This window comes from Vicugna pacos, chromosome 15 (assembly GCF_048564905.1).
Source record: "Vicugna pacos chromosome 15, VicPac4, whole genome shotgun sequence".
NCBI classification, from domain to species: Eukaryota; Metazoa; Chordata; class Mammalia; order Artiodactyla; family Camelidae; genus Vicugna; species Vicugna pacos.
In genome coordinates this window covers 10,411,831-10,422,221 of record NC_133001.1, presented here as the reverse complement: position 1 = coordinate 10,422,221, position 10,391 = coordinate 10,411,831, and the positions used below count along the sequence as shown (strand labels likewise).

General features: G+C 44.7%; 1 protein-coding gene across 2 annotated transcripts in view; it reads left to right on the top strand.

The window, feature by feature from the left end:
- Window positions 1-1,073: 1,073 nt before the first annotated feature.
- The window catches only part of ANTXR1 (ANTXR cell adhesion molecule 1), a 217,688-nt gene continuing 208,370 nt past the window's right edge, over window positions 1,074-10,391 (top strand). Inside the window, exon 1 of one of the 2 annotated variants that reach the window (XM_072937608.1) lies at window positions 1,074-1,686. In XM_072937608.1, coding sequence (XP_072793709.1) covers window positions 1,535-1,686 — 152 coding nt within the window. In that variant the 5' untranslated portion in view covers window positions 1,074-1,534. The remainder of the gene's footprint in view (window positions 1,687-10,391) is intronic. The other variant, XM_006201540.3, reaches the window with a different exon arrangement.

The window sequence follows — 10,391 nt, the reverse complement described above, 5'->3', positions numbered from 1 at the left end:
TCAGTAGGGGATCTCAGTTTCTTACAACCTAGACTCCTCCAAAGCACTGAGACCTCATGACACGGCACTGGGCTCCCCAGAGCAAGTGATTCAGGAAAGCAAGAAGGAAACCACAATATCTTTTATGACCTAGCCTCAGAAGTCATACACTGTCATTTCTGCAGTATCTTGTTAATTACACATCTGCAAGTCTCATTCAGTGCAGGAGAGGAGGTGTAAATACCAGGGAATGAGAAATATTACAAATCATGTTGGAGGCAGCTGGCGCAATGCATTATGGATCCAAAATTCAGAAACTCAAGTGGAAGGAAAGATGCGTGCCTGGAGAAATAATCCCAGAAAACGGAGTATGAGTGTGGATGGAGGACTCCCAGAGTGGAAGACATAAGAAGCTAAAACTGAGTTCCAGCTGAAACTGAGGCGCTGAGCCGGCTCTAAAGAGAATTCCTCACTTTAGAAAGGCTAGCTCAGGACTCCCCTGCCAGTCCCAAACTGTTTGGAAGTTTCACCCTCTTGTAAGCTGTTTACTGCCTCTGTCCTAAAATCAAAGATTGGAGGGGAAAAAGTCAAAGTTCATAGGCTGAAAAGAACTTATCACAGAATCTAAAATCTGGAGATGGAGACAATCTAGAAGGCTCAGCTATTCCATGGCAAGGAACAGCTTTCCCTGTGGGGCTATTTATGGTTTTCAGCCAATGACCGCACCCCAACAGTCTCTTTTATGATCTGCGCTGAGTACAGTAAGGTCACTTGAATGATTCAGATCACAAAGTGCCCGTTCTTCTCCGCGTATTTGCATAATGGCTTGTTTGCAAAGGTCCCAGCCTGGGGTCGGAGCCACAGTGCTTGGAGTAAGTTCTCGTCAAATGTTTACAGTGGCCTAATCAGCGGACGTAGGACAGGAAAGGAAAGCACAGGGATGATAAAGCTAGCTAGCGAGAGAGAACTAGGAATGGGGAGAAGTAATGGAAAACGAAGGGGAAGGTGCGTGGGAAAAAGGATGGAATAAGGAAACGTGCACAGCCACTGCCCCGCGAACGCCGAAGGGTGCCTTCGCCGTCCTTGGCCACAAGGTGGCACCCTTTGAACTTTCTTCCCCCACAAAATAAGGAAGGGGACAGAGAGGAGGGAGTAAAGGCAAAGCGCTCCCCCAACCAAGAACAGTTTGAAAACCCACCCCATAATATTTAAAAACTGGGACAAAGAACCATCAGGACGGAACTGCTTCAATTGCAAAAATCTCAGCGCAGCCTCCGGAGCGGCCGGCTGGCCCGAGTCAGGAGCAGCCCCTTTAAAAAAGCGGAGTACAGTATTGGGATTCTTGAAACCTGAAACCTAGACGCAGAATCGAAGCGGAAACCAGAAGGAAAACCGTGAACTCCCCCAGACAATTGCTTCCGGGGAGTTTCGGGAGAGCGAGGGGGAATAAAGGGCCGGAGAGGAGGGCCCCTCGGATGGCGCGCCCCTGAGGGTCCTGGCGAGTTCGAGGAGCGTGGGAAGGAGAGGACCCTACCCTCTCCCTGGGCTGCAGGTCATGGCCACCGTGGAGCAGAAAGCCCTGGGCATCGGCTTCAAGTGTCTCTCTTTGGCCACTTTTGTGCTCATCTGCGCCGGGCAAGGGGGACGCAGGGAGGAAGGGGGTCCAGCCTGCTACGGGGGATTTGACCTGTACTTCATTCTGGACAAGTAAGTGCCCCGAGTTGTTCCACCCTAGGCTAAACTGATTATGCATTCTCCCTGGGCTGCGCTCCTTGGCAGGGTCGCTTTGGGACAGGCACGCATCTCCAGGGACCAAGAGAGGCCGCGGGAGGTGGCGTTGGCCCCAGCGCTGCGCCTTTGTGGACCGAGCGCGCCTCCCCATCCTTCTCCGCTGCCCGAGCCCGCAGGGCCGGCGTCGCTGTTCGTTCGCGGGACAGCTTCTTGTCTGCCTTGCTTTCTGTGACCGAGGCGCGTGTGTTTGAGGGTGGCAGTGTGAGGATGCTGTTGACCTACTACGTTTCTGTGAACCCTTTCCGTTTGCTTTAGAAACCTTGGTGAGAAAAGCTTACTTACTTACGAGAGGCAGAACTTTTCAGGGACGTCTCAAGTAAGAGGCGCGCGGCTTTTAAAAGCCAATCGTCTCTTTTTTAAAAATGCGATCCTATATAATGCTTTACCTTTGCTCCTAATAGTATAATGAAGTCTAGCTGGGCAGTTAGTGAAACTGTAAGGCGGATTTCTCGAACTGGGCACCCCTGAGTTTCAGGCTGGGGAATTCTTTGTTGTGGGGGTGCCCTGTGCGTTGTAGGGTGTTCAGCAGCATCCCTGGCCTCTGCCCACTATTGCCGGTACTACCCCTCTCCATAGCCCACCCTTCCACCAGTCTCTCCCTGGTGACAACCAAAAATGTCTCCAGACAGTGCCAAAAGTCCCCTGCGGTTTTATATCCCTCCTCCCTCTCGGCTGGAGAAACCCTGCTGTAGGCGAATTCGAGCTCTTGGAGATTTGACTGGTGGGCTACCAGGGAGGTGCAGGAGCCCTGGTTTCCTTCCGAAAATGCATTCGGCATCAGGACTGTGTTCAAGGGAAAGCTGAACTCTGACCCATTAAACTCTTCCCAAATCCCCCTTCGATCTGGGAAGCCAGGGGCATTCAAGGAAGTTCCATGCCATCTACTAAAAACCACTTTTAACAATAAAAAGCTCCTCAGAAAGATCCTTGCTTACTGAAACTGTGCGAGCTCCCCACGGCTGGGACAGGCGCTTGCTGGTACAGTGGTGGGGAGATGAATTTCACAGACTGGAAAGTATTTGGGAGTTGGAAAAAGAGTCCTGCAAAGTAAGCTGGCCAGCTAGACACCAAATGTGCTTTGCAGTTGCCCCTGGAGTTTGATTTTTTCCGTAAAGGCTGTTTTGAACTACAGATTCTTTGGATGAAAAGTGAGATCTTTTTCTTGCAGATTTATGAGAAGGTGGATACTGAAAATATACTCCAGAGCTAAGAAATGGAATTTCTTTTGTTACTGCTAGGGGCTGGGAGCACCAGCTCACAGATTCGGAGACCATGTCAGAAAACAGAGATACCCATCACTATGCTTAAAAAAATAAAAAATTTTTAAGCCAGTTCAGAGGGACATACAGAAAGACTTGAAAAAAAAATGGACAGAATCATCACATCCCTGAATGGAATGAAATGACTCTCCACTGTAGAGATAGCAATTCTTTCCAAATTAACTTCTAAATTGAATTAAACTTTAAAGTCACAGTTCTGAAAGAATTTATTTTGGTGGTGGTGAAAGGAATTTAACAAAATGATTCTAGGTTGAACTTGGGGGAAAAATGGATAAAATGAGCTAAAAATTTTTGGGAAAAGAATAATGAATAAATTCTTATACCTCCAAATATTAAAATGTATTGTAAGACAAATTCATAAAAATGAGATGGAAAAGGCCAAAGAATAGATGGACAGAATAGAAACTCTAGACATAGATTCGAGGACATGTAAGCATTTGATGGAAGTTCGAATCAGTGGGGAATGAGTTCATTATTTTAAAAAATGATTCTTGGACAAATGCATAGTCACATGGGAAAAGGAAAAAAAATTAGATTTATACTTTATCCCCCACATCAAAATAAATTCCAAGAGGACTGAAAATTTAAATGTTTAAAATGAGATGAAGGAACTAGAAGAAAACTTGGATGAATATTACTGTAATCTTAGATTTAGAGCTTTTGAAACAGGGTAGAAGCAATATGGAAAACTACAAAAAGATTTACATATATTAAAATCTTACGCTTCTATAACTGAAAATAGGCCATAAATAAGAGATAACTACTTACAAAAACTTTTGCAACATTTATTCACCCCTTAGAGTAACCTTAATAGATGATAAGGAGTTTTAGAAAGATCATCCCAGTAGAAAACAAGTCTACTATATAAATAATTCACAAAAAACATATGAAAGTCAATAAGCAAACAAAAAAGTTCAACTTCACTAATAATCAAAGAAGTGGAAAAATCAAATGAGACATAATTTTTATTAAGTTGACAAAGATTTTTAAGGAAGTATGACATTCAGTATCGGCCAACATACGGGAGACAGAGGTATTGTCATATAGGAATGTACATGTTCCCATGGTCTTTCTAGACTTGTGTGGTCCAGTAGAACTTCCTGTAATGATGGAAATGGTCCATGTCTGTGCTGTCCAAGATGGCAGCTACCAGCCATATGTGGCTCTTGACAATTAAAATGTGTTTAGTGGGAGTGAGGAAATGAACTTTCTATTTTATTGAAGCTTCAATCATTTACATTTAAATAGCCACTGTACCTACTGTATTGAATAGCACGGACAGGACAATAATTTCAGTAATTTCGTAACATTTATCAAAGGAAAAATCCAAGGCAGTCAGAAAGTAGCGCCCATCTGTGTGTTCATGGCAGTGCGATTAATAATAATAAAGCTGAAAATTACCTAAATGCTCAACAACAGGGAATTTAGTAAGTAAGGCATGATGTAGGCATAATTTTGAGTATGTATGTTATGCATGCTTGTAAGATAATTTAGAATAAACACCTAATGCTCATACTATACTTTTAGGTGAAAATGCAATTACAAAACAGTATTCACTATGATGCTACTTTTGTAAAATTGCTAAGCACACGCATGTATGTGAATTGATTCACCCTATGGGTACTAGTATTTCTGCCTAAAAGGTGGGATTCTTACATTGTTTTTCCACTTTCTAAATTTTCCAACTTTTCTACATCTTCTAGTCCGCAAAAATAAGTTACTCTTGAGTTTTTAAAAACTCATTTCAAGTGTAAGGGGGGGTCTCTCACCAGCGTGCTGAGCTCCAGGCCCCCCACCCCGCATCTATGGAGGCTGCTGCTTTTATATTTAATCCGAGAGTACGTTTGTAAATGCACCGTAGGATTCTCTGCAGCACACTGGGAACCCAAAAAAGGCTCCAGGAAAAAAAAATGGTGGGGAGACCTTTCCAAGTACCTACCTTTACTCCTGTGACTTCCTTTAGTTGTCCTATTGCTCGAAGAGAGGAATAGTTTTGTACTGAATGAGAAACTTGCTAGAACGTGGTATAATAAGCGTGCACACCTCCAGCAGGCCACCTCCGTCCGGGCTCATTTATGGGATTGTTGAGCCCAGAGCTCGGGGATGGGTCAAAAGCAGTGATAGCAAACAGCCCCTTGGGTGGTCCCTAAAGACACCGTCTTCTGTCCTAGAAAGAACCTCCCAAACAGCACCCAACCACTGCAGAGTGCAAAGGGAAAGAATGCTGACACATTTTTTCCTTGGGCTTCTAAGATCCTCTGGCCGGCAAGACACCATCTACAGGCTGAAACCAGTGGGTCCCGAGGCACGAAATTCACCATTCTTCTCTCCACCCCTTGACTCCCCTTCCCCCCCTTTTTTTCCCCCAGCGAATGGTTCTCTTCTTCTCCATGACATTAAATCTCAGCTCATTTCGGCTTTAAGCAGGATGCATCTCTGGCCTGGAAAAAAAAAACCCAGATTATACATTTAATGGAATGTCATGTTTTCTCAACCAGAAGCAAAGACTTCATAATGATAACCCAGACTACCACAGTAACACAATAGGGCCTTATTAGCGGCTTTGGCGATGGGGCCAGTGGACTGGGCTTCACGGAGCTTTATCCTGATGGAATTTCATGTTCACTTAAACATGCTTTAATGGTTACCGTCAGGAAAAGTAGATTGCTGGGAATTCAACCAGGGATTTTAAAAGTCGGATTTGAAAACAGTCAAGGAGCAGCTAACCTTCTTTAAGTCCTCCAGGGGGTCCTCTAAGATGAATACACCCAGTTGACCAACCCACAGACAGGAATATTCCTTTCCTCTCTCGCAGGACTCTTCTGTTATTACACGGTATATGTGTCACATCTTGCTCTATTTTATAGAGAGCTGTTCGGCACTTCAGTGGAAAAAGTGGATTCTCTATCATGAGTCTTGGGAATTGTTGGCCATATTTATGCGTGCCTTACAGACTTCAAAAATAGAATGGTGGGGTGGAGCAGGAGGAGTGGAGGAGATGGTGGTGGGCTGGAGGGTGATGGTGAGCACTGAATAGTTTATTTATAGGGTGTCCCAAAGCCACAGCCTGTCACCCCATACCTCCTTACATTTGTGAAGGCTCTCTGCAGGTTCACCATAGACTTCTTCCCCATTAGAACCAACTCCTCCCTCTGCGACTTCCTTTTTATTCAACACCAACTTTCTCCTCTTTTTCCCATGCAAGGAAACCCCATCTTGCCACTCACTCAGGTCCTACCCCAGGATCCATGGTGGTGATGATCTACAGAACCACCCCTATGTGTTATATTCCAGGGACATGGTCATTAAACAGATTTCTATAACATTAGACCAAGAACCTCACCACCTTCTGGGATCCCAACTACTAATTTAGAAAAGAAATCTTTAGAGTCAGAACTTAAGTTTCCCAACACTTATGCCATGTCACTTACAGCATCTCATTGATGGCCAGGGCAAGGGTTACTGTCTCTAATTTATGGATGAGACAACTGCTCAACCTTTGTCAACCCGCTGGGTGAAGTGACCTGCTGAAGGACCTAGGATTAGATCATGATGGAGCTGGGACAGTGTCTGCTTCTAACTCCCAGTCCAGCTTTTTCCAGTCATCACTGCCCTGTCCAGTTGGGTCATAATGAGAAGCACATGGCAATACAACTAGAGGAACTGGGTAGATTCCAGGAATTAAAAATCCCTGCCTCAGAGTTTCAGGAAATGACAGTGCATAGGGTACTCAAGGTTACTTCATTGAGAAGCTACTGCTCTTCTATTCAATCAACTATAGTTGATTGAAAGTTTCAGGGACTAGAGCCCCCTGCATCGCACAGAGATGCTTCAGAGGTCTGAGGGTTAACTGATGGCTAGGACTCTAAGAACAGCTGATGATGATGCACTTAAAGATCCAATAAATTAGTAATTCCTGCAGATTGAATCTGATGGAAAAGGGAAATTCAACTCTGTAGACATGTTCAAACACACAGACGTAGCTTGTTTTCATAAATGCTTTGGAAGTGGGCTTCCAGTAATGAAAATGCAAAATTGACTCCGAATAAGAAAAAGAGTCCATTAGATGGTACCTTAAAAATGCTATAATAATCATTCTAGGAGACATCAGGCAAAAAAAAAAAGTTTTTCAGAGCCAGGCATGTTTTTTTGTTTGTTTGTTTGTTTGTTTTGCATTGAGATGGATTCTGTGGTTGCTTTTAAATGTTCCTCCAGTTGGGAAGAACCCCAATTAGGGTCCAGATTTGGAGAGGACTTATCAGGCCAGGTAATAGTTGATAGAATTGGCTGCAAATTGGAAGGTTTGGCTTATGGTTCAAAATAAAAACAAACAAGGCAAAACTATTTTGTTTTGTTTCATGTCTCTGTCTGGGTCAGCCAAGTAATTACCTCTAGTTTCCTTAGCTGCGGAGACCTGGTAAAACTCAGTGTCAAGCTGAGAATAGAATCCAGGAGTGTTGGAGGAAGGCATCCTTCCTAAGATAACCTGCAATTATCTTCAAAACACTGCAGGACTCCCAGTGGTCCAGTAACAAACTCTGGCATCCCTTAGAGAGACTTGGCTGTCACATAAATGCAAATAGGATTGGCTTTATGCTAATTTAGAACGTGTGTCTAGTTTTGGTGTGTGGCCAAGAGACTGGGTTTCCAATCTCCCAGTGATTATTCGGCAACAAAAGACAAAGTGGGTTTTTGGATGTTTCCTGGCATGTTTTCCAGGCATGCCAGGTTTGCACTGAAAATAGTCATTAGGGTTCTTCAATTTGGATGAGCTGATTCTTTCATTCTTTGGGCATAAAATATGTTCTCAGTTCCAATCACAAGCATGTGCTCCATTGAAAGCACAGATGACAATGCCTATTGCAAACAGCGTCCTGTTCTGGATGCTGTGAGGATGTAAGAGAAGCAGGAAGCAGTCCCAGACTATTTGTTTTTTTAGGCAGAAGGACATTAGAAAGACTGCCAAAGTTAAAGGCTTCAGTGAGGATTTGGGACAGGGGGCAGGTAGAGTCAATTTGAGATCAATAAGGAGAAGAAATAAGAAGTAGCATTTACTGAGCCCTTGCTACTGTATAAGTGTTTTGTCTGCATGATCCCTTTTAGTCTTTACAACGACATAAGGCCGGCACAGTCACAATCACCATTTTGACACACTAGGAAACAGGTTTATGGAGGTGAGTGAGCCAAAGTCACTATCAGTGGTGAAACTCAGCCTCAAACCCAGGCCTCTCTGACTCATGATCTACCTACAAAGATGAAAAGACTGTAAACATACAGGAGAACATTGGCTCAGTCAGAGTAGTTTAGGTTATGCTGTGTAACAAACAATCCCCCAAATCTCAGTGACACAAAACAACTAAGATATAAATCTTCATAATCTCTGTCTCTGCTACACATCTGGTGAGGGTCAGCAGGGTCTCTGCTCGTGGTAGTCCTTCTGGGAGCCAGGCTGGTGGAGACTTCTTAATACCAGCTTCCAAGGGAAGAAAATGCTGGAGAGTCTCTGGCTGGCAACACTCCAGCTGGAATTGACACACATTCTTCCACTCATGGCCCATTGGTCAGAACTAGTCACGTGCCTTCACCTTAAGAGGGTGAAAAAATGTCATCCTCCTGTGTGTCTAAAAGGAAAGGAAAGCCAGATGTGAGTGAGCATTAAAAGCCTCTTCTACAAGCCTATAATTATACATGGCTTTTGCCTGAATAAGCAAGAAAGGAGTAGTCACCGGGAGAGTTTAAAGAGATAAGACTTCTGGAACAGGGTGAGCGTTGAGCTGTGTCTTAGATATATTCACCGACCTGGAATTATGATCGGACATGACAGTTCAAATCCGCCCACGAGACAGTGAGGGCTCCCTTTCTTTCCCTCCCACTCCCATTCCTCTCCTTCTTTAGATGAAACAAGCATTCAGTGCAGCAGGCAGCAGATTAAATGAGATTAAATGGGAAGTCGAAATGGGGCTGAGACATGCTTCCCTGATAACTAAGTATTACATGAATATACTTGAAAGCTAAGATTCCCTTTGTCCATGGTTTGTGGGAATGAGGGAATCTGAAAGGCTGGGAGGGGAGAGCAGCCCCTGGAACACTTGCGGCAGCCTGGCCGAGACGATGCTGTCTACTGCAGAGGCTGATTCAGACCTTGAGTCCTTAGTGTGAGTTTTAATCAAACATGCTTCTCAGTGGGGGCGCTGTTGCCATTTTCAGTGGGACAGTTTTTCACTGTGAGGAACTGTAGGATGCTTAGCATTTCTGATCCTTCTTTTGTAAATGCCATTAGCCTTCCTAGTCCAATAAATAAATGCCCCTGCCTTTCTTTCTAAATGCCTCCCTGTGAGATGGTACCACCCTGGTTGAGAACCCCTAACTGAAAGAAAGCAGGGTAGTGGAAGGCATCCAGTGATGCTGATTCTGAGGACGGCATCTGAGCAGGAAGAGCATGTGTCTGGAGGAAGAACTCGGGGGGCTCTGGTGATAAGAGGGTCAGTGGAAACTGCAGACCTTGGAAATGAATATGCTAAACCAGTGGTTCTCAACCAGGGGCCAGATCAGAATGTCCGGGGGCTGGGGCAGACATGTGTATTTTGGAAAAGCTTCCCAGGTGATTGTAATGTGGGTCTGTCCCTCCCAGAAGAAACTGTGAGAGTGAACAGGAAGACAAGAAAAGCTGTCCCATGATGATGGCTTTTTCCCTCTATGGGGAGGATGTAGCCGAGGCAGCAGACATTGGAGATTGGGTGCCAAGCAGAGCTCTTATTTTAGATGGCAGCAGGAGCAGCTCAATGTGATATGGAGGTTGTGCACAGATAGGCCAGGCTTTGCCCTTCAGTGTTGCCAGGTCCTATCGTGTGTGCATACACATATAAGCCATGGTGTTTGCTAGGACAGTTCTGTGTCCCTTTCTGTCAAGACTGCAGGCATGAAGTGTACCCCAGTGCCTCATGGGAAGGAGCTAGGCTCAGTAGAAGGGTTAAGAGAGCCGACTCTGGAGTTGGGCATCTCTGGCTTCAGATACGACCCTGAGCAAATTATTTAGCCTCTCCAAACCTCAGTCTTCTTAATAAAACAGGCATTAAAATTTCGGTCTTGAGGAAGTGTCCAAAAGATTAAATAATATTAGGTTAAAACCTTTAATGAAGCATTTGGTATGTGAGTGACCAAGATGATAGATAGCGATGGTGATGGTGATGATGATGGCGGTGGTGGTGGTGATGGTGGTGGTGGTGATGGTGGTGGTGGTGATGGTGGTGGTGGTGGTGATGGTAGTGGTTGTGGTGATGATGGTGGTGATGGTAGTGGTGATGGTGGTGGTGGTGATGATGGTGATTATGATGGTGGTGG